This window comes from Sapajus apella, unplaced genomic scaffold (genome assembly GCF_009761245.1).
Source record: "Sapajus apella isolate SASKATOON/1434 unplaced genomic scaffold, GSC_monkey_1.0 scaffold40, whole genome shotgun sequence".
Taxonomy (NCBI): Eukaryota; Metazoa; Chordata; class Mammalia; order Primates; family Cebidae; genus Sapajus; species Sapajus apella.
In genome coordinates, this window is record NW_022436980.1 from 11,473,257 (window position 1) to 11,497,822 (window position 24,566).

The following is a 24,566-nucleotide window of genomic DNA, read 5'->3' on the forward strand; positions in this document are numbered from 1 at the left end:
TAGTTTCTGTCATGAGTCATGCCAGCAAGGTAATACAGCCCAACAAACTGCAAAGCTTTGGAGAATGTAATGCTCATTTGTAAAATTCTGATAAGAAGGAATGAAGGGCATGGTACAGCTTGGCATGATTCAGTGTCATCACTGGCATCAATAAAAGGTAGAGAGTCAGCCAACGTGTTGGGGAGGAGAAGATATTAACTCTTAACTAAACATTGAAATGAACTTTCAACTACAGTCAACCTATTGGAAGTGATCAGGTGATAGCACTTATTTCAATGAAGTTATTTGAGACTCTCAAAGAGTTGCTATATGAGAACAAAGGTTTACTATAGCACCTGGTAAGGGAATCATTTTAACTGATTTGACTGCAGGTAAAGTTTTAATGTAATTTGTATTCTTAGTATAATGTGTCATCATTATCAGGTCATACCTCTCAGGGGGGGCATTTCTTTCCTAGGACACGAGAGAATATCCTGATATTTAAGCAGAGAATGACATAGCAACCACATCCTAAGAATGAATGACCGTTTCTGTAAAGTCTTGAGCTACCTGCAGAAAGTAGCTCTTTAGCAAAGCACAAGATAACAAGATTCAGACATGGTTGGTGTAATTAAAAACTACTTTTCGATTATTGTGTAGACCATGGTTCTGTCTTGGAAGCTGAAACTTTTGTTTTCCTTTTTTTTTTTTTTTTCTCAATTTAAGAATAAAATCAGGACTTGCCGAGGACACATACAAAGTATATTCTCTCTGTCATCCTTCCAGTCAACTCAAGTACACTATACTTCTTATCCTATCTACTGAGGCTCTAATGCTGCTGTCATCAGGATGTGGGGGCATATACTCACCATATGTTAACAGTAGGAGCCAGATTAACTTGGAGAAATTACTAAAAGGTCAGAGAAACGTATTCGGACCTTGTATTCATTTTACTGTGGTTACTGTAGGCTTTACAATGTGCTACAGCCTAGCCTGGGTGACAGAGTGAGACTCCATCTCAAAAGGAAAAAAAAAATTGCTACAGCCTGAGATAACTTAGGTTTCTTGTTTGAAAATGTAGCTTCAGGACTTAAATAAGTAGTCATAGGTATCTCAGGACCTTTGAAAGACTGACTGATCCTACCTGCACTGAAGAAGAGAAGAGCTCCCCATTATATGAAGTTTAATTGTCATCTGAAGATCCAAGGTGATATTGGATCTTGGATCTTAAGATGACCGGTCTTGGATCTTAAGCTGATCCAATATGACCTTGGATCTTAAGATGACAATTAAGCTCATGTTGTCCAAGGTCTCTTTTTTCTCACTCTTTCCCATTTATTTCCTAATTTGTATATACACCACAGAGCCGTATTAAGACAGAAAATTGAGAATTTACAGTCTTATCCTTCAGTTGTCATTCATTCATTCAACAATTATTTATCCGATACTTTCTAGGCTCTAAGCACTTTTCAAAATCCATCTATTTGAACACATTCCATGTGCACTGTTCAAAGTACTAGCATTACAACAGATATCAAAATTGTTGGTTGTGTGGGAGAAGATAGTTTCAGGGAACATTTCCTGGTGAGGTGAGTTGGAATTTCCGGTGAGGACAAATTGAGTTGGGGGAGGAAGAAAAATTCAGGAAAAGAGAGCCTGAGAAAAGTTCAGGGGGCTCAAATGGAGACGATACATCAACTAGGCATCATTTGGGGCCACCACAGTAACACTGATGAGTACTCTTGTGGCCTACTTTAAAAACTTTCTGTGTTACTGATGTTCAATAATTTCTGTGACTTCTGTTGGTTGTCACTATAAACAAGTTGGAATAATTTAAAGATGTGTCATTAATACAAACGTATACAGTCTAGCAGTTTAAGTAAAATGCCAGTCTGTTATAAGATATGGTATTAGAGTCACACAGCTTCGTGATTAAGCTTTGTGGTAATGCATGCCAAGGCATTTTTCTTATTACACTCTGAATAATTTATAGTTGACAATATGTGACATTTATTGAGCATCAGCAATGTGCTAGCTTGCGTACAGAGCATAGAACTATCAAGGGACCTTGCCCAGTTGGCTCACTATCAAAACACAGTCTGTCATTTCCTAAGTCTTCCGTGCTTCACCAAACTAAAAGAAAAAAAAAAGCATCTCTGGATGTTCACTGCAGAAGTGAACAAGACCAGATTTTCTCTGCAGGTAGCTCTGTGGACATAAGTATTAGTTCCATAGGGATTCAATCTGTTCTCGTGGTTTTGGTAATCATAGAAGATAAACTTGATAATCTAGCGTAGATTTGAGGTAAAGGCTGTTCTATCATTTTGTGATGCTTTTTCTGCTGTAACCTGTAATTGAGCCCTCAGCAGTGTGACTTTCTCAGGATCAAAACTGAGTACATGTATTTCAGTCTGGTGCATATAAAACCAACAGTTGGATTCACCAGGGTGTGCTAACCTACCCTGTCTTAGCCAGACAGACTCCATTTTGCTGAAAGCCAGATAGACTCCATCTTGACCTCTGCCTCACCCCTCCCGCCACCCCTCCCTTTAGTGCATACCTGGGTCTTGCTACGGTGCTGGGTCATGCTGTACTTAGAACTATAGAAATGTATAACCTTTGTAAATATAGCCTGCTTGGAAAGCCCACTTGCCATTATGAATGCCCCCGCCTTGATTGATTATATGACAAGTATCGAATACCCCTCTTGGTAACTAGCAATCATGGGAACCCCTTGTGTATACCCTCCTTAAAAATCAACAGTCGTGAGAACCTCCTGCCTCCTAGTTACCAGCTTCCTTATCTAACTTGCTTGTTCTACTTCTGTAAACTCTGCTCCAGCTAGCTCCCCTCCCTACCTAAAATAGTATAAAATATAATCAAGCCCCTTCCTCGGGGCCAAGAGAATTTTGAGCATTAGCGATCTCTCAGTCACCAGCTAAAAATAAAGGACTCATAATTTGAAACTCAGAGCGTGGTGCCGTTCCATCTAACTCTCCCGGTTATAACAAGGGAAAGGCTTAGCTTTGAAGGATTTAAAGTATTCCTTGAAATTCTTGGGTCCTTGAGGAAAAAATAGGAGACTTAAGATACAGCAAAGGGATATGAAAGAAGGTATATGGGAATTAAGTGCCATGAGTTGGTAGGGGAATAGGAGAGAGTAAACAGAATTCTGAGTCCTAGCTTGCAAGGTGCAAGAGGTTGAAAGGAGAACATGCGGGATGCCATGGTGGATGCATAAGAATAGTAGAAATTACTTTTCATGCATGTTTGTTGGGTAGCTGTATTAGTTTTCTAGGGCTGCCATAACAAAATGCTACAGCCTGGGGGGCTTAAGTAATGGAAATTTATTTCTCACAGTTCTCGAGATTGAAGTCCAGAAGGTGTTGGCAGTTTGAGTTCCTCCAAAGCCTCCTTTTTGCCTCTTTTTCAGCCACTCTCTTGCTGCCTCCTCACATGGTCATCCTTTTGCACATACACATATCTCTGCTGTCTGTGTCCTAATCCTAATCTCCTTTTCTTAGAAAGACACCAGTCAGATTGGATTAGCGCCCATCCAGCAACCTTATTTTTAATTAATTACCCCAGTAAACGCCTTATCTCCAAATACAGTCATAATCTGAGGTACCGAGGGTTAGGGCATTAACATGAATTTGCGGGGGAGGCAACACAATTCAGTCCATAACAGTAGCAAAGACAAAATCTTCAAATGTGGGCAGTTTTGTTACTACCAACTTCTAATTTTAAAAAAAGGAGGTTTTTTTTTTTTTTTTTTTTTTTGGAGACAGCATCTCATTCTGTTGCCCAGGCTGGAGTGCAGTGACGCAATCTTAGTACACTGTAACCTCTGCCTCCTGGGTTCAAGTGATTCCCCTGTCTCAGCCTCTTGAGTAGCTGGGACCACAGGCGTGCACCACTACGCCCAGCTAGATTTTGTGTTTTTAGTTTCACCATGTGGACCAAGATGGTCTCGAAGTCCTGACCTCATGTGATCTGCCTGCCTTAGCCTCCCACAGTGTTGGGATTACAGGCATGAGCCACTATGTTCAGTCACAAAAGGAGTTTTTGGAAAGCTGATAGAGAATATCAGAAGAGAGGAACAGCACCAGTAGAATGTGTCCACTGATGAATTGTTATTTCTTTCCTTTCCTTCTTGAATAGAAGAGAGGTTTGAGAAAAACAAAAAATGCTATTCTACAGTCTTCTCTCTCCATTTCCCCTTATTCCATTTTCTTCCTAGTAATTCAAAATTGTTAAATTATTTGTATCTCTGGGCCAACATGCTGAAGCTAAAGTGAAATTTTAGTTCTCACTCCCATTGAAGTCACCCAACAGGTTGATGGGTTAATTTCTTTTTCATGGAAAAAAGATGTACCAGAGCACATGGAAATGGGCAAAAGTGAGTTGGGGAGCTTGCCAAGGGCTTCCTATACCCACGGCAGGCCTTGGTTCCATTTTTAGGAGGTTTCTCAGGTAAAATTAATGACTTTCTCATTAATTTTAGAGAACCTTAAAGCCATTATTTAATTTATCCCTGGTCATGTAATAGACATTAAATGAATTGCCATAATCATTTTTCTTTGTTATCATTGTAATATATATTTCTCAAGGAAGCCTGAGAATATTATCCTTTGGAACTAAAAAATCAAATTTAGTTCATTTTCCAAGGATCTCAACTGATTATCCCCATACCAAAGGTTCCTAGGAGGAATTTTGTAGATATTCCACTTTTAATAGAGGTATAATGATTACAGAGTCTAGCCTTTTTCATGTCCCAGTGCCTTTTATGTTGGTAGGATGCTGTATTCTCCACTGTTACCATCAGATTTTCTTCTCAGGAGTAGTAAGCTGATATGGTTTGGCTGTGTCCTCACCCAAATCTCATCTTGAATTGTAGCTCCCATAATCCCTACCAGTCATGGGAGGGATCCAGTGGGAGGTACTTGAATCACAGGGGGTGGGTTTTTCTCATGTTGCTCTCATGAGAGGGGATAAGTTACATGAAATCTGATGGTTTTATAAAGGGCAGTTCCCCTGAACACACTCTCCCTTCCCTGCTGTCACGTAAGACGTGCCTTTGCTCCTCCTTGGCCTTCTGCCATGATTGTGAGGTCTCCCCAGCCATGTGGAACTGTGAGTCCATTACACCGCTTTCCTTTATAAATTACCCAATCTTGGGTATTTCCTCATAGCTGTATGAGAACAGACTAATACCTAAGCCTTTGGTTACTCTGGATGAGAACTATGATACTATAAAGAAAAGAGCTTTGGGTAAAGAGTATACACATGTAGTCCTGAAAAGGAAAATGGAAAGAAGGAAAAGAAACTACAAACCTAGAAAGAATAAACAACATTAGGACCCAATCTAAGATAATTAAACAAAAATATTTCACGATCTGATTGAGATATAGGTATAAAGATGAGACTGTGGCCGAGGTTGGGGTATGTCTGTGCACCTGAGGCAGGTGAAAGACACAAGAGTATATGGTCAACTATATGCTACTTTGTCATATACCTAGCTGTCTTGAATAAAGTTTCAAATGTTTAAGTTCACAAAATAAATAATAATATAATATAAAATAATAAATATAAAATAATAAATGCATCCAAATGGAATGAGCCCAGTCCCATATACGCCTTGGCATATGGCATGCATCTTTGTGGGAAAAAATCTTGCCAGTGGGAAATTAATTATAATAAATATTCTTTATCTATAAGGGTTGGATATATGAGCAAAGAAAATATCACTTTTGGAGTGATGATATCCACTCCATCACTCTTCATTATGGAGAGGCTACCTAGAAATGGGGGCCCGTTAGAATATGAGATGATTAGCTTTGGCGGGGAGTGATATCTTGAATAGAGACAACCCAATCTACCAGTTTAATGGCAACTGATTAGAGGGTAGAGAGTGCTTCTTCTAGGAGTGGGGGGAGGACAAGTGGGTGAATTCAAGAGAAATAGATAATCTCACGCTCCCGAACCCCCCAAAAAAGAGAGGCTGAAAAAGGCTTGTTACAGAGAATGATGCAAAGTCAGGAAGCCACTATGGAAGGGAGTCAGACTCAGAACAAACAACTCAGTCTCCCTCCCAACCTCTCCACACAGAAAAGTGTGGAATTTGGAAACCTGAGACGTGTTGTGGGTTTTCAATCTCCATATACACATGACATATCAAAGCCTGTTGGCATTTCTTTTTATTGATTCAATGTTTCCCAATGGCATTTTGTGTTATCAATCAGAAGACCCAGGAAGATGCTCCATCACTAACCTTCATACCAGGGTAAGACCTAAGAGTCAGTCTCCTTCTCTGAACAGGAATTTAGTCCCCATTCAAGCTAGGAATATCCAGCAGATGTTTCTGAGCCAGAAGAGCAGGATAATATCAGTGTTTCAATTTGGAAACTTGAAACTAGTACTTTCACAATCAGCCAGCGTTCAGCAATTCTCCACCACACCCTATTATTTTTTCCAGGGATATCTATAAAATGAAGGGCATTAGACCTTGTTGAAGAAATTTCAGGCTACAAATAAAGAGACGGTGTAGTACTGGGCTGATGGTAGAGGGTCCCTGACCATCACAATACAGGCTTATTTCCTTTACAGGTTGGACTTTTTTGTTTATTACTTTATGGTCGTATAATTAATTATGGTGAAACAAAAATAATGAACAACAATGAAATAAAACAAAAAAATGATTCTAAAAGTGTGCAGTTTTGGTTATACACAAATGCTGTGTCTATTCTAAATTTTTTTTATTACAACTGTGAAAGTTGTCGGAATCAAAATAGTTACTAGTGTTAAAACAAAAACAAAAACAAAATACTCCGACAAAAGAGCTGGGGAAGGCCAGGCAGAGAGAGTTCTCATGTTTGTATGTCTGATAACAAAACTATCATAGAAGACTTTGCAAAAACCACGACCTTGCGTGAAGGCCATCATGACCTCACACAAAAAATACTTCTGCAAGAACATCCACCCAGCAACTGTTCGTCTAACATTGGACTGGAATCACCTTTGTTGTTGATCTTCGTGGCAAAGGATAATTCAAAACAATTATGTTATCCTCCTCATTTTTTCTTTTAAAGATCTTTGACTTCCTTTACCTCCCTGAATATGCACATAGTTTATGATGGCATGCATATTCCTATTGCAATGCTCTAGTCCATAATAGATACCTTTTTCTTTTAGAGAGCTTCCCTCTGTTATTTAGGTTGACACGATTCTTTTTTTATTTTTTTCTGAGATGGAGTCTTGCTCTGTCACCCGGGCTGGAGTGCAGTGGCATGATCTCAGCTCACTGCAACCTCCACCTCCCAGCTTCAAGCAATTCTCCTGCCTCAGCCTCCCAAGTAGCTGGGACTACAGGTGTGCGCCACCATACCCAGCTAATTTTTGTATTTTTAGTACAGATGGGGATTCACCGTATTGGCCAGGCTGGTCTCAAACTGCTGACCTCATGATCTGCCTGCCTCAGCCTCCCAAAGTGCTGGGATTTTTGGTGTGAGCCACCACCCCGGCCAACATGACATTTTTAAGCTTACTTCAAATGACAGAAGTCTGACAATTTGATGTGGGAGGGATATAACACTAGTAAAAGGAAAATCAGATAGCAAATTGTCAATTAGAAACAAAAAGTTTGAGTGTCTAAAATATACCAGGCATTTTCTGCACGTTGTAGTGGTACAATGTGAGAGGAAGATAATGTAATTATGGGTAAGTAAGTTCCCCAGACTGAAATTTGTCTATTGGAGAAAATACAAGACAATTTGATTCCCTTCAAAGGTCTGCAATTGGAGTTAGATAAGAAATTTTAAGAGAAAGTCCTTTTTTTCTATAGCGGGAAAAGTGTGCTTACCTCTTCTTTTGAATTACCAGTGATTCATTGTATGTCTGTAAGTGCTGTGCTCAAAGGTCAAGGTACAAGTCCTCCTTACATGTGTGAGGTTTTTTTCCACCTTTGAACTTCTTAAAAGGCTTTTATTACAGAGTGCCCCAAAGATCAATGTGTCTTGTTTTATCACTGCATTCTAATAATACACCAAAGCTGGCTATTTGCCAGGGTTTTTAAAAGTTTTACTGAAAGAAGATAAAACAAGTTTGAGAGAAATTTGTATGTGTTATTTTCCCTTCATTTTCCATGGACAAATCCCAGCAAATACAATTTTAGAAAACCCTGTCTTGTCTTTTCAAATTGAGGCTGCTATGTAATTCTTGCAAGCCACTTGAGTTGACAGACAGCTTCAATTCAGACATTGGACAATAGCATCTAAATGGGGGTTCTGTGCAGAAAATTTTCTTTATACTTTTTTTGGATCAGTCTTAAAAGGTATTAAGTTATGGCCGGGCGCGGTGGCTCAAGCCTGTAATCCCAGCACTTTGGGAGGCCGAGGCGGGTGGATCACGAGGTCAAGAGATCAAGACCATCCTGGTCAACATGGTGAAACCCCGTCTCTACTAAAACTACAAAAAATTAGCTGGGCATGGTGGTGCGTGCCTGTAGTCCCAGCTACTCAGGAGGCTGACGCAGGAGAATTGCCTGAACCCGGCAGGCGGAGGTTGTGGTGAGCCAAGATCGCACCATTGCACTCCAGCCTGGGCAACAAGAGCGAAACTCCGTCTCAAAAAAAAAAAAAAAAAAAAAAAAAAAGGTATTAAGTTATATTTATAGACTTTGTATGTCCCCTTTGTTTTACCTATGTGTGTTTCTCTCCTTCCTCGTATTTTTAACTGACTTTTTTCATCCCCATGAGCTAGCTTCTCAGCCTCTGATTTTAGAGGCACATAAGTTTCACTAACTTCACCAGTATTTTTCATAACAAAAAAGGGTATTTTATTGAAAAAATGACAACTTGTCGTTAGCTAATTCCACTGAAGACTAAATTAAATATTATAAATATTTAAAATAAATAAATATATTTATTTAAACTTCATTGACAATTTTCCTCTACTTTGATATGCTATTTAGTGCTAAATCCTACTCGTGACAAAAATGAACTCATTTCCTTCCACCTCTCAACCTGGTAATTTTTGTTACTTGCCCAATACAATCAACAACAATACCATCTGCCCAGGATTTAAAAGCATGAACTGACTTTTGGCTCCTATTTTTTTCTGCTTTTTTTAGATACCAGAAGAAGTAAATTAAGCCACCAAAACATATTTTCTCCATGCATTTCCTATCTGTTGATCCCATCTGGAAAAGCCTGCTCCTAAGCTTTTCTAAGCAACACCTTGCGTTCACACCACTCTGGTTCTTATCTGCATCACCTCTTCTTCACTTTATTGCAAGTCTTTTAGGGATGACCTTTCCAGCTAAATACGTTATCACAGCATCCAATTCACTTTTTCTTTGTTTAATATCAAGATTCTCCCCAGCCCAAGAGTTCTGTTTCTCTCTCTCTCTCTCTCTTTCTCTCTCTCTCTGTGTGTGTGTGTGTGTGTGTACATATTTAGTTTTATTGTAAAAAAGAAACTTGTACACTTTGTTTGAAACTGAGCATCATCTTCCCTTTCCAGTGAAGCAAAAAGAAAATTTAAAAATAAACAGGAACTAAATTACAATAGAGAATGTCAATTCCAAATAAGATCCTACAGGTTCTGCTGATTCTCCCATTGAGTGGCAGTGCTCAAGTCCTCATTATGAGAGAATTTATTTTAAAAGTGTCATCTTAAACTGCATGGATGTCTGTCAAATATCACAATTAAACATGCCAAAGGAGAAGCCACGTTGTCAGAATGCCCACTTAACCCACCCAAACATCTCAAATCCACCCTTTGCTGACTCTCTATAACCCCATTTTTAAAGTTTTTTTTCTTTCTTTAAACCAGAGAAAGTAGACAGACACATGTTGGTAAATGCTAACTGTCCATATTCCCATAGAGACACGGTGTACTCTCTGAGCCCAATATACAGAGAAAAGAGGAAAAGCTAGAATTCCTATTTATTTATTTATTAATATATTTTATTGCACTTTAGATTTTGGGGTACATGTGAAGGACATGCAGGATTGTTGCATAGGTACACACATGGCAATGTGGTTTGCTGCCTCCATCCCCATCAGCTATATCTGGCATTTCTCCCCATGTTATCCCTCCCCAACTCCCTACCCTCCCAGTCCCTCCCCTAGTCCCCACCAACAGACCCCAGTGTGTGATGCTTCCCTCCTTGTGTCCATGTGTTCTCATTGTTCAACACCTGCCTATAAGTGAGAATATGTGGTATTTGATTTTCTGTTCATGTGTCAGTTTGCTGAGAATGATGGTTTCCAGGTTCATCCATGGCCCCACAAAGGACAAGAACCCTTTACTTCTTTTTCTTGCCTGATTGCTCTTGCTAGAACTTCTAATACTATATTGAATAGGAGTGGTGAGAAAGGGCATCTTTGTCTAGTGCCAGATTTCAAAGGGAATGCTTCCAGTTTTTGCCCATTCAGTATGATATTGGCTGTTGGTTTGTCGTAAATAACTTTTATTATTTTGAGATATGTTCCGTCGATACCTAGGTTATTAAAAGATTTTAGCATAAAGGCTGTTGAATTTTGTTGAAGACCTTCTCTGCAACTATTGAGATAATCATGTGGTTTTTGTCTTTGGTTCTGTTTATGTGGTGAATTATGTTTATAGACTTGCATATGTTGAGCTAGCCTTGCATCCCCGGGATGAATCCTACTTGATTGTGATGGATAAGCTTTTTGATGTGCTGTTGCAATGGTTTGCTAGTATTTCATTGAAGATTTTTGTGTCTATGTTCATCATGGATACTGGCCTGAAGTTTTCTTTTCTTCTTGAGTCTCTGCCAGGTTTTGGTATCAGGATGATGTTGGTCTCATAAAATGATTTGGGTAGGATTCCCTCTTTTTGGATTATTTGCAATAGTTTCAGAAAGAGTGGTACCAGCTCCTCTTTGTATGTCTGGTAGAATTTAGCTGTGAACCCATCTGGACTTAGACTTTTTTTTTGTTGGTAGGCTATTATTTGCTGCCTCAACTTCAGCCTTTGTTATTGGTCTATTCAAGGTTTTGGCTTCTTCCTGGTTTAGACTTGGGAGGGTGCAGGTGTCTAGGAATTTATCCATTTCTTCCAGGCTTACTGGTTTATGTGCATAGAGTTGTCTGTAGTAATCTCTGATGGTAGTTTGTATTTCTGTGGAATCAGTGGTGATATCCCCTTTATCATTTTTTATTGCATCTATTTGATTCTTCTCTCTTTTATTAATCTGGCTAGTGGTCTGTCTATTTCGTTGATCTTAAAAAAAAAAAAACAGCTCCTGGATTTATTAGTTTTTTGAAGGGTTTTTTTTTTGTCTCTATTTCCTTCAGTTCTGCTCTGATCTTAGTTATTTCTTGTCTTCTGCTAGCTTTTGAGTTTTTTTGATCTTGCTCCTCTAGCTCTTTCAATTTTGATGATAGGGTGTAGATTTTAGATCTTTCCTTGCTTCTCATATGGGCATTTATTGCTATAAATTTTCCTCTAGACACTGCTTTAAATGTGTTCCAGAGATTCTGGTACATTGTGTCTTTGTTCTTATTGGTTTCAAAGAACATCTTTATTTCTGTCTTCATTTCATTGTTTATCCTGTCAACATTCAAGAGCCAGTTCAGTTTGCATGCAGTTGTGTGATTCTGAGTTAGTTTCTTAATCCTGAGTTCTAATTTGATTGCACTGTGGTCTGAGAGACTGTATGTTATGATTTCCGTTCTTTTGCATTTGCTGAGGAGTGATTTACTTATGTGGTTAATTTTAGAGTGGGTGTGATGTGGTGCTGAGAAGAATGTATATTCTGTGGATTTGGGGTGGAAAGTTCTGTAAATGTCTACTAGGTTTGCTTGGTCCAGGTCTGAGTTCAAGTCCTGGCTATCCTTGTTAATTTTCTGTCTCGTTGACCTGTCTAATATTGACAGTGGAGTGTTAAAGTCTCCCACTATTATTGTGTGGGACTCTAAGTCTCTTTGTAGTTTGTTAAGAACTTGCTTTATGTATCTGGGTGCTCCTGTATTGGTTGTATACATATTTAGGATCATTAGGTCTTCTTGCTGCATTGATCCTTTTACCATTATGTAATGCCCTTCTTTGTCTCTTTTGATCTTTGTTGCTTTAAAGTCTATTTTATCAGAGACTAGGATTGCAACTCCTGTGTTTTTTTGCTCTCCATTTGCTTGATAAATCTTCCTTCATCCTTTTATTTTGGCCCTATGTGTTTCTTGGACACAGCACATCATTGGGTTTTGACTTTTTATCCAATTTGCCAGTCTATGTCTTTTGAATGGGGCATTTAGTCCATTTACATTTAAGGTTAATATTGTTATGTGTGAATTTGATCCTGCCATTTTGATGCTAGCTGGTTGTTTTTCTTGTTAGTTGAAGTAGTTTCTTCATTGTGTCGATGTTCTTTACCATTTGGTACGTTTTTGGAGTGGCTGGTACTGGTTGTTCCTTTCTACGTTTAGTGATTCTTTCAGGAGCTCTTGTAAAGCAGGCCTGGTGGTGATGAAATCTCTGAGCAATTGCTTGTTTGTAAAGGATTTTATTTCTTCTTTGCTTATGAAGCTTAGTTTGGCTAGCTATGAAATTCTAGGTTGAAATTTCTTTTCTTTAAGGATATTGAATATTGGCCCCCACTCTCTTCTGTCCTGTAGGGTTTCTGCCGAGAGATCTGCTGTGAGTCTGATGGGCTTCCCTTTCTGGGTAACCCGACCTTTCTCTCTGGCTGCCCTTAGCATTTTTTCCTTCATTTTAACCCTGGTGAATCTGATGATTATGTGCCTTGGGGTTGCTCTTCTTGAGGAATATCTTTGTGATGTTCTCTATATTTCCTGGACTTGAATATTGGCCTGCCTTGCTAGTTTGGGGAAGTTCTCCTGGATAATATCCTGAAGAGTGTTTTCCAGCTTAGATTCATTCTCTCCGTCACATTCAGGGTACACCTATCAAATGTGGATTAGGTCTTTTCACATAATCCCATATTTCTTTGGGGCTTTGTTCATTTCTTTTCACTCTTTTCTCTCTATTCTTGCCTTCTCATTTTATTTCATTGAGTTGATCTTGAATCTCTGATATCCTTTCTTCTGCTTGGTCAATTTGGCTATTGAAACTTGTGTATGTTTCATGAAGTTCTGTTGTGTTTTTCAGCTCCATCAATTCATTTATATTCTTCTCTAAGCTGTTTATTCTCATTGGCAGTTTGTCAAACATTTTTTCCAGGTTCTTAGTTTCTTTGCATTGTGTTAGAACATGTTCTTTTAGCTCAGAAAAGTATGTTATTACCCACTGTCTGAAGCCTGTCAGTTCATCAGACTTATTCTCCAGCTAGCTTTGCTCCCTTGCTGGTGAGGAGTTGTGACCCCTTAGGGGAGGAGAGGTGTTCTGGTTTTGGGTGTTTTCATCCATTTTGAGCTGATGTCTTCCAATCTTTGTTGACTTATCTACCTGTGGTCTTTGTGGTTGGTGACTTTTAGATGGTGTCTCTGAGTGGACATCCTATTTGTTGATGTTGAAGTTATTTCTTTCTGTGTTTTAGTTTTCCTTCAAACAGTCAGGCTCCTTTGCTGTAGGACTGCTAAGGTCCACTCCAGACCCTGCTTGCTTGGGGATCACCTGCAGCAGCTGCAGAACAATAAGGGTTGCTGCCAGTTTCTTCTTCTGTTATCTTTGTCCCAGAAGGATACCTGCCAGATGTCAGTCTAAGCTCTCCTTTATGAGGTTCTCTTTGGTTATATGGTTGTTGGGGAGCTGCTTGCAGAGAAAGTCTGTCCCTTATAGGAGCTCAAGTGCTGAGCTGTGAGCTCTGTTGTTCTGTTCAGAGCTGCTGGACAGGTACGTTTATGTCTGCTGCAGCAGAACTCATAACTGACTTTTTTTCCCAGGTGTTCTGTCCTGGGAAGGGAGGGCTTTATTTAAAAGTTCCAGATGTGCTGTTGCCTTTTTTCAGAGATGCCCTACCCAGCAAGGAGGTAGCCTAGTCACAGTCTGCCAGCCGAGATGTTGCTGGGCTGCCGTAGGCTCTGCCCAGCTGCTGTGTGAACTTCCTTGCAGTTTTGTTTATAGTGGTATAGTTAGAAATGCCTCAGTAATGGTGGTGCCTCAGTAATGGTGGACTGTCTCTGTAATGGTAGACTGCCGCAGTAATGGTGGTCTGCCTCGGTAATGGTGGATTGCCTCAGTAATGGCGGACTGCCTTGGTAGTGGTGTACTGCCTTGGTAATGGTGGTTGCGCTTCCCTCCACAGACTGGACTGTCCTGGGTCCAGCTGTGCTTACTGTGAAACTCTCAGTCCAGAGCATTTCAGTTTGCTGGTCTTTGTAGGTTTGGGACCTGCTGAGCCAGATCACCTGGCTCCCTGTTTCAGCCCCTTTTTTCTCAGTTGGATGGGTGATTCTGACTCCCAGGCGTTCTGGGTGCCAGTTGAAATGGCAGAGATCTGCTGCATCAGCTGAAACAGCCATGCTGGAGATTCATGGCATTTTCCGTCTGGGAATCTCCTGGTCTGTGGGCAGTACAAATTCATTTGGAGATGCAGTGATCAGTCACCCTCTGCGTTCTCACTAGGAACTGCACTCCACAGCTGTTCGTATTCCGCTGTCTTCGAAAAAGCTAGAATTCAATGCACTGCTACACAGGGGCCTAGCACCCTCCAGCTTCCAGCAGAGTGAAGGGAGCAGGTTGTTCTTTTCTGCCACAGAGCTTGTGGCATTGATGCCATACAGTTTTTGTTCAGACAGGAAGGGATAAAAGTCAATTTTGAATAGAAAGGGGCAGAAACTCTTTTCCTGTTGTATTCTGCTCAAGGTATTTTCCCCAAAATAAGTTGATAACCATGGTGTAGAGAAAAGAGACCTCAAGAACAGGGCGACTGAGCATATGGAGGGAAAAAAAAAAGACTGCAACTTGCTCCCAGGGACTGGAGAAAATTTAAAAAAAGGAAGGTTGGAATCCATCAGTGTTCTATTAGTCATCTTCTCCTTCATCCTCCTTCCTCCTCTTCATCACCGTTATCTTCTTCTCCTTCTCCTTCTTCATCATCCGTATCAGGAACCAAAGAGTATTGTAATGGGTTTGGCCAAATATCATCTTTGATGACCTCTCCTAACTCATCAGCACCTGCATCAGAATGGTCAGTAAACCAGGTAAAGAAGTTCTCTGGTTCCTCACGCTCCCTCTTCCTGCTGGCTTTATTCTGTGTTAGACTTGAATGTTTCATCAAATCCTTTCCAGATTTTCATTTGATTTTGGTGGACTTTGAAGATGGATCATCACTGTCCTCCTGCCCCACTTTTCATGACACACTCCAGATATATGAGCTACTTACTGAATGCCTAGGCAGTTTCATACTTTTTCTTTTGCCAACTGGACAGTCTACCTAGAATGCCAATCCTGATTCTTTTTCCCGGCAAATGTAAGTTCACCTTTCACGGCATTGTTCGAATTTCATTGCTCCTTTGAGGTCTTTCCTAACCCTCTTCCCTCCTTGACCAAATGTCACTCAGCAAACCTCTGAGACCTTATTGACCTAATTGATGTGTTACAAGTCTATCAATGCAGTATAAATTGCCTCTGTCTCTATGTACTTTCTCTTCAATCTGTCTTGTTAGAGAGGTTGAAAAACTAGAAACTATATTTAGATGTAATTACATTAAAACTAGAAATTACCAACTAGACTATGTTCTATAAATCAGAAGTCAGATGCTTTTCCTCTTTCTTTCTCCCTCCCTCTCTCCCTTCTTTTCTCTCTCCCTCCTTCCCTCTCTCCCTCCCTTCCTTCCTTTGCTGCTAGCATGCAGAATGTGGGATGTGAGTGTTTAGAGGCAATGGCCAGACTCAGCATTCTACCATCTGGAAGCCATCCCCATAGGTAGCTGGAGACAGTGGAGCAGTGGCATCAGCAGATGCTGCCCTCTGCTCTACACCTTTATGAAGTTTGCCTGAATTCAATTGTCCAGTGCTGGGCCCCTGATTTTGGCCCTTCTATTCCTCCCAGAAGTTTTACAAATCCCCATTTCCCTGTATTATATTTTGTTGTTCTTGAAGTACCTGGAATGGTTTCTCTTTCCTACATTGAAACCTGATACATTTGCCTCTATCAAACTATAACTTTTTTGATTGGAAAAAAAAAAATTTTTTTTTTTTTTTTTTTTTTCCAATTTTCTTGGGATGACCACAGAGCTGGCTTTCACCAAATAAATCAGTGATTCACTAGATGAGCCCATAATGACTCCAAATGATATATCACAGTGAACAGAAACCTGCTTACTGACACGCAAAACTCCTGACATGCGAACCCCTCTTTCAATGCTCTCCTTTTTCACCTGGCCAACCTTGTCTCTTCCTGTGCTTCAATCTAGTGATTCTAGTTACTATATTCCATACACACATGTAGTGACCCTTCCTCTATCTTTTTGTTGCAATGGCTGCTCCAGTCTGCAGTGTCTTCCTTCCTTTCTGCCAATTCACATTTACCACTTCTGCCAAGAAAAAACAAAAAGATCACTCTTTATAATAAATGCTCTTTTGCTGATGCCCAAGGATGAAAAGAACATTTAATTCTTGTGCTTTCTGGCATTATGCTTTGCTTCTCTTTGCCAGTTAGAATAGTTTTGGCTCCAAGTAAAAAAAACTCTAATGGCTTAAACAAATAGGATTAAATTTGTTTTGTAACAAAAAATCTGGAGGTGAGAGATTGCCGGTTTTGGTTTTGTAATTCAAGAATATATGTAGCAGCTTCAAGTGATTTTCTTGACTTTTTCCTCATGGATGCAAATGACATCCAAAGATCTAGGTATTGTGCTTGTATTCAAGGCAGACACAGAGAAGGAGGGAGACAGAGCCAGGCCTCCCTGTGCCTTTTAATAGGAAGGGAAAATACTTTCTAGAAACCACTTGGCATACTTTTACATCTAACTTATTCCTGAAGACTGGGTCAGATGGTCATCCCTCACTATAGAAGAGTACAGGAAAACAAGTTTTCAGCTGTGAGATGGAAATAAGCAATTGAAAATACTCAAAACAAAGTGACTACCCTATTTTCTAAATCTTCTAATGCTATCACTATATTTGAGCAAATTCAAGGCCTCATATTTTTCTATAATCTTCAGACATGCTTACCACTGTGCTGCATACCTGGGCATAAAGATTTCCAGTAATATAAGTAACTTAGATGAATGTAATAAAAACTCTACCATTGTCTAACATGGAGTAGATGGACAATCGTGTGACCAGATTGTCTCACACGAACGCAATAAAATAAGAAGACTGTCTTTGTTCAATTTATGTTGCTAATAAGAGAATAATTTAACTGAGTAATTTATCAAGAAAAGGAATTTATTTCTTATAGAGGCTGACAAGTTCAAAGTCAAGGGGACACATCTTGTAGGGCCTTCTTACTGGTGGAAATGCTCTGCAGAGTCCCCAGGTCACCACATAATGAGAGGGTTGAGTGTGCTAGTTCAGGTCCCTCTTCCTCTTCTCATAAAGTCCCATTCACATGCTAACCCATTAATCTATGAGTGAATTAATCCATTCATGAGGGCCAAGCCCTCATGACCCAATCACTTCTTAAAGGCCCCACCTCTCAAAGCTGCCATATTGGGAATTAAATTCTGACATGAGTTTTGGAGGAGGCAAATATTCAAACTGTAGCAAAGAGTGTGAGTTGTTTTTGGGTATATTTTCCTAATGCCGATTGAGGGTCCTTGGGTTCTTTTAATATTATCGATTTAATAGCATTTGCTTTCTGTGTTTTTTATAATATGCCAATGTCACTTCTTAGGAAATGGCATACCATTGTGGATGGTTGGTACGTTCAAAACATCAGTTTTTTATGCTTATAAAATTTGCCTTGAATTTCAACATGTTTGTGAAGAGTAATGAAACGTTGGTTCACATAATAGCTTTTTAAATGAGAGGGAAAGTGTGGTTTGAAAGATTTGAGCCATATTTGTGACTACAATATGAATGTCACAAACCTGAAAGGTTACATTAGGAAAAGCTGAAGAGTCTCTTATCCCAGACTGTACCAATCAGTACCCACCATAAGATGATCAAAGGACATTCTAATTTTAAATTTCCCTTCCCTGACACTCCCTCAGTATTTTTTTAACCATGAAGTAATGTAAAAATGAGTCTTGAGACAGTTGAGAGATATGACTGAAATAAGCAATCACAAAAGTACTCCTTGTGGAGAAACAAGATTTGCCTTTATGATGGCAGAATGGCTAAACAGTGTTGTGTGCAGTGACTTTCAGGCCTCTTGTTAAGCACAAGCTAATGAATCCTCCCTATGCCTGTCATCTAGGCTAACCAGTACTGTCTGGTGCTTTGGGGCTGGCCACTTACCGTAGGAAGGCTCTGCTCAGATTATTAGAAAAAGTGCTTCTGCAATAATCACACCCTGCCCTCTGGTAAAAATTAGATATTACAGCCTTTACTAATTATAGGCTGGTGGCTCTGGTGCCCTTCCGATAGTAAGTTGCTTTGAGATCGATAGCAGCTGTAAATTGGGTAGTAAAATAAATCCAGAAGAGGCTTGTCAAGCTTTTCTTGCCCATAAAATGAAAATAAAATATCCTATTTGTGAAGTTCTACAGAAGGAAAAATTAGAAAGATAGTTCAAGTTGCTTAGTAAAGAGAAGTTTGCTGTCAAAACACGACCACATCAGCCACTGTTAAAACAAAAATGCAATCAGGAAAATTACTTGGAATGTTTATGTTTACTTCCAGTTTTGAAATTAGAACATCATGTTCCTTTGGGTTGTCATTCAAATTCTCTCTTCCTCTCCTGATTCCCATAAATGTAGTCACTGATAAACTGCTCTCTTTGGAAGTAGAATGACTACTCCAAAACTAATAATTTTTTTTCTTTTTTGAGAGTTTCACTGCCTGTATGAAGCCTGGAAATTATAAACGTGTCTAATTCAAGTTCTTTATTTAATAGATGTTTGTTTCTGACTTTATGACTATCATGTAAAATCTTTGCTGAGTATTATTGAACCACCTTAGTTTCTTTTTTTTTTTTTTTGAAGTTCCAGTGGGCTTTTATTGAGATAAATTCACAAAAATCAAGATTTTACCATGTTTTTTGAATCAGTTAAAGAAAAAATGTCCGAGCTCAAGTCTTTATAATTCCAAAATAAAAGATGAAAAACCCACAAAGAGAAGAGCATTACCCCCAAAACGATGAGTCACAGATCCAAACCAGCCTTCTGTAAGTTTGTCAAAGCGTGCTTGCTAAGGTTTCTCATCTTCTACAGGCTCGCTGTGGTATTCTGCCACATACAGGCTCTTGTCACTGTTGCTTGGAATAGGTTTTCTTTCTGTTCCCAGTTGCTCCTCGATACTTTTCAGGTTGAAGCGATCATCATACGTGATCGCCAGGCGCGGTGGCTCACGCCTGTAATCCCAGCACTTTGGGAGGCCGAGGCGGGTGGATCACGAGGTCAAGAGATCGAGACCATCCTGGTCAACACGGTGAAACCCCGTCTCTACTAAAAATACAAAAAATTAGCTGGGCATGGTGGTGCGTGCCTGTAATCCCAGCTACTCAGGAGGCTAAGGCAGGAGAATTGCCTGAACCCGGGAGGCGGAGGTTGCGGTGAGCCGAGATCTCGCCATTGCACTCCAGCCTGGGTAACAAGAGCGAAACTCCGTCTCAAAAAAAAAAAAAAAAAAAAAAAACATCATATGTGATCAAGTTGATGGCCAAGCCAAGATGACCAAAGTGACCTGATCTTCCAGTATGAGGGAGATAGGTCTCTGCCAGCTTTGGGAAATCAAAGTTTATTACCACATTCACAGCTTGTATATCAATACCTCGGGCAAACAGATCAGTGCAAACAAGATTGCGGCATAAGCCATTTCGGAAATCATGAAATACACGATTTCGATGTTCCTGCCTCATTTTAGCATGAATACAGAAGCAAGAATAACCCATTGAGAACTCTTCTTGGCTAGCAATGCAACTCGCTGAGAGGAGTTACAGAAAATATTGATTGGTTTATCTGAAGCCCTGAGAAAAGTGTGTTGAGGCAGTGTACTTTTTGGCGCTCAGTTACATATGCATAGTACTGGGTTACTCTCTTCAGAGTTAGTTCCTCCATCAGGTCAATCTCATAGGGTTTACTGCAAATGGGAATTCATGAACTTCTGTACACTAAGAGGGAAAGTAGCAGAATATAGTAAAATCTGCCTATTTTTAGGTAGCATGAGAATAATATCCTCCATTTTCTGCATAAAATCCTGTGACAGCAACTTATCTGCCTATCCAATACTATCATCTGGACATGATCAACCTTTGCTACTCCTTTCTTGATAGGATCCAGGATTCTCCCAGGGGTAGCAATCACTGTATCATCAAGCCACATCTTGTAAAGTGGTTCCTCTGGTGGTTGCCATCACTTTGGCCCCTCCCATGTGTTTGCTGTCCTGGTTGCAAATTTGACTGACCTATAGAGCAAGTTCTTTGGTGGGAACGATCACCATTGCTTGTATATGGTCCTTCTTCAGGTCTAGCCATTCAAGTAAAAGAATGAGGTAGGCACCGCTCTTGCCTGTTCCATTTTTCGCTCTAGCTAAGATATCCCTACCAGATAAAGCAATGGGAATGCTCTCCTCCTGAACAGGAGATGGCTTTTCCCAGCCCATTTCAAAAATTCCCATCAGTAACTCCCTTTTCAAACAGTAATCCTCAAACTCATGTCCTTTTGTGGAGGTCACGTCCGAAGTTTTGATTCTTAGATCCTTTGGAGGGAGTTTCAAAGTCTTTTTCCAGTCATCACCAGGCCTAATAGTGGTGGTCATACTCTGTGTTGGCTGCTGAATGCCATTATTGATTGTGTTGGTGTTTTGCAGCTGGTTCATCTGTTGCTGTGTCGGTGTGCCCCCTCCTCCAGGGCCACCACTGGATTTCACAGGGTCCCTCAGCTGACCATTTTGACTGGACAGATCCATTATAACAGGGTTCTCTGTTCTGGCTGTGCTCATGCTGTTTTAGTTGCAAAGGTGTCTTTCAAACTTCAAAACTTTTGAAAGTCAGTAGAGAAACTGTAATAACAGTTTATTAGACTCTCCAAAATGAAGAGATAAATATAAGTCTAGCTCAGTAAATGAATCCTTTATTGCAATGCAGGCAAACACCTGTAAGTCTCTGAACGGTAAGCAGCAGTAACTTGCTCTCTTGCACGGAATCAGCTTTTTGTTTTTAAAAGGCCCTTTAACAAGCTTGAGTTATTTCTGAATTCACTCACATCAATCTCTGAGTGTGGGGGCCAGAAGTGGGACTCCCATCTTAGTTTTTAAGTCAAAAGCTCTAGATGCTGAATCAGAGTTTGACCCTTTCTTTTGCAGTCAACTTGCTTAATTAATGCCCCAGCCCAACCAGGACCTTTCCATACAGCATCCTTGATAAATCCTATTTCAGCTTGGGTTTTGGTGACTTAGAACTCAGTGCTTTGTGAGTAGAGAAACACCATTTTCACAGCTGTTCTACACATCTGTACAGTCCTTCCTTATATTTATTTACCTACCACAACCCCGCACCCCTACCTTCCACCTGCCTAGTTCTGTCTTTTGGAGCAAACAATGTCTAGGCATTGAGCCAGGCCAGTAAGTGCACTAGTTGCACGTCAGCTGACAGGTTAAAAAAAAGGTTAGTGATCCATCCAGGTGAGGGCAGCTATTCTCACCTAGGGACAAGCCTCTATATTACAGTAAAGTCCAAATTCTGTTTTCATTGTCTTTAGCCCTTCCTTTTGTTTTCTCTCAGGCTTATCACTTTTTAATTTTTTCCTCCAAATGGAAAAAAACATGATCAACTCAAGAGACACAGGAAGATAAGTGCTGGGATTACAGGACAGAGCACCCTTACCTCTGGTTCTGTGTAACACACTGCACAAGCGAAGAGAACTATTACCTTCCCGGCAATGTCCTGCCATGCTGCCCACGTTCCCCACGATCTTGTGTGTGTGAGTGTGTAATCATTTTAATCAAATTCTAATCCCAGCCTTGGGCTCCATTTTCCAGCTGGGGAGTGACTGAGAGGCGCTGGGTGGGGAACAACCATCTGAAAAGGTGACATAAACCTCAATTCCAGGAGAACCTAGCTCAGATGCAACATTCTCATATGGCTCCAAGACCAAGCAACAATCTCGCGAGACAACTGGGTCAATGGTGCAGGGAGAGGTTCGTGGTCGCGCCGCAAGGGGGAGCTCGCGTTTGCGGAGCCCGGCGTCTGCTCGTGGGCGTGCTCGTGGGCGTGCGCGTGGGCGCGGGCGTAGGCACAGACAAACGGCTGCCTGTTAAGTGTCCTTGACCCGTTGGGTTGTCCGAATCGCGTTTGAGGCCATGGGCGACAGGTATGCTGTACTTCGGCGGGCCCAGCTGCACCTGGATTTCATCCACGCCAACTCGTGAGTGCCGAGGTGGGGTCGGGGTGGGGGAGGGTCTCCGTGCCTTGAAGAAAGGTCCTGTCGGTCCCCCGAGGAAGTATTCAACAAGTGAGCTTGGTATTGCAGATTTATGGATTTATTTGTTTATTTGAGTTGTACAGGCCTTTTTAAAATGATGAACGCATGATGAAGGTCTATTTTGGGCCAGGCCGAACCCTTTTTTTTTTTTTTAATTGATTACTTAATTACTTATGATTTTCTTGCTGTTATTTATTTATTTATTTGAGACGGCGTCTGGCTCTGTTGCCCATGCTGGAGTGCAGTGGTGCAGTCTCAGCTCACTGCAACCTCCGCCTCCTGGGTCCAAGCAATTCTCCTGCCTCAGCCTCTTGAGTAGCTGGGATTACAGGCTCCCACCACCATGCCCAGCTAATTTTTATATTTTTAGTAGAGACAGTGTTTCCCCATGTTGGTCAGGCTGGTCTCAAACTCCCGACCTCAAGTGATTCGCCCGCCTTGGCCTCCCAAAGTGCTGGGATTACAGGCGTGAGCCACCACGCCCAGCTTGTCTTTTTTCTTTTTGTAGCCTTCCTAGTATAGAAAACACAAAGTGGTTTCTCATGGTGGTTTTGATCTGCATTTCCCTAATGACTAATGTTGAGCATCTTTTCATGAGCTTATTGGCCATTTGAACACCTTTGAAGAAATGTCTGTTCAAATTCAAGTCCTTTGCCCATCTTTATTTAATTAATTAATTAATTTATTTTTTATTTTTTAAATGAATAGATAATGGTTATTTATTTGTGTGTTGGTTTAGTCAGTTAAATTTTGCATTCTTTGCAATACAAACTCTTCAGGGTATCAGTTGCTCACTGTCCCCTCCCATATCCCTCTCATCCTCCCACAAGTTTTACCTATATAAAGACCAAATATCTCCTCACAATATTAACCAAACTTTTTAAAAAGAACATTAGATAGCAGTTCTCTGTCTCTGGGAAAGCAGAAACTTTAGCAATTAATTAGCTTTTGTTTTTCCATATAATAAGCATAGAAAGCGGTAATACCTTTTTTTTTTCTAGCTGCAAGACAATAGCTTGTGTATCTTATTTTTTTTTTTAATTGCATTTTAGGTTTTGGGGTACATGTGAAGAACATGCAAGATTGTTGCATAGGTACACACATGGCAGTGTGCGGGCCGAACCCTTTTGGTGCTCTTCAGCGAACACCAAGTGGTTGGAAGGCCCCACATTTACCGTTGAACTCAACTGTTTAATTGCTGGTCATCAGAACCGTGATTCCACCAATCCTGCCTGACCTTAGTCTGCCTAACACAGTGGCATTAAAGATGGACGGTGCTCTTCAAGCAGAGTAATTTGCATATATTGATTTCAAACTCTGTGAGTCTTTCCAAAAATGTAACCTCTCTAAGAATAGGAATCTCACATTTTAGTTGTCATTTGGTCATTTCTTCTTCTCTGCGATGTCTATCTGCCTTTTAGAGCTTCTCATTAGGTGTCATTTTGGATCCTGAGATTGCAGAGACAAATGACAGAGGTTTGCTCTCTCATCTGCTGTTTCCCATACAGTGAATTATATCAGTTAGTGCTGTTTAATTCACAATGATACGTCAGAGTTTTTCTTTTTTTGGCATCTTTTGGTAATTTGGATTTACTAAGTATAGGAACTGATATCAGGGATGTACCAAACTTGAAACCACAGAGATGGGGGTATAAAGAAACCAGGGAAGGCCAGCCTTGCTGTGTGGGACAGACTGTATAATTTTAACACAGCAGAGTTAAACAGGCAATATTCTGCAGACACTCAGTTTTTATCTCTCTATAGAGAATGATGTCAAGTGGGAAAAGGTGGAACAAATAGTTGAAAGGCAGCTGAGGTGGAAGACAAATGAAGAAATAATCGTTTCGAGTGAGCTTAAGAAAAATGCTCAGTGGGGTGCTGGAAGGACTGTGAATTTTATCTCAGAAAAATTCCTTGGCCTCAGTTTTGCATGGATTTTGTGGCCACTGCCACACAGCCTCCGTTCCCCCAAACACACTGTGGTAGCCACTTCTCTAGTGCTGTTTTCAACTGGTGGTGTAGTAACTTAACAAGAGTGACAGCAACATGAAGTAACAACAAAGTTAAATATGAATTGAAGACTTCTCAGCTTCTCTAGGCAGATTGGTTGGTTGAAGTCTGTTTTTGGAGACA

General features: G+C 40.4%; 1 protein-coding gene and 1 pseudogene across 1 annotated transcript in view; one reads left to right on the forward strand and one right to left on the reverse strand.

The window, feature by feature from the left end:
- Positions 1 to 19,101: 19,101 nt before the first annotated feature.
- LOC116565499 lies at positions 19,102 to 21,052 on the reverse strand (annotated as a pseudogene).
- A 1,259-nt stretch (positions 21,053 to 22,311) lies between these two features.
- Positions 22,312 to 24,566, forward strand: part of MORC1 (MORC family CW-type zinc finger 1) — a 167,758-nt gene continuing 165,503 nt past the window's right edge. Inside the window, 1 exon segment of the mRNA XM_032298919.1 lies at positions 22,312 to 22,376. Within this exon segment, the coding sequence (XP_032154810.1) occupies positions 22,312 to 22,376 (65 nt within the window).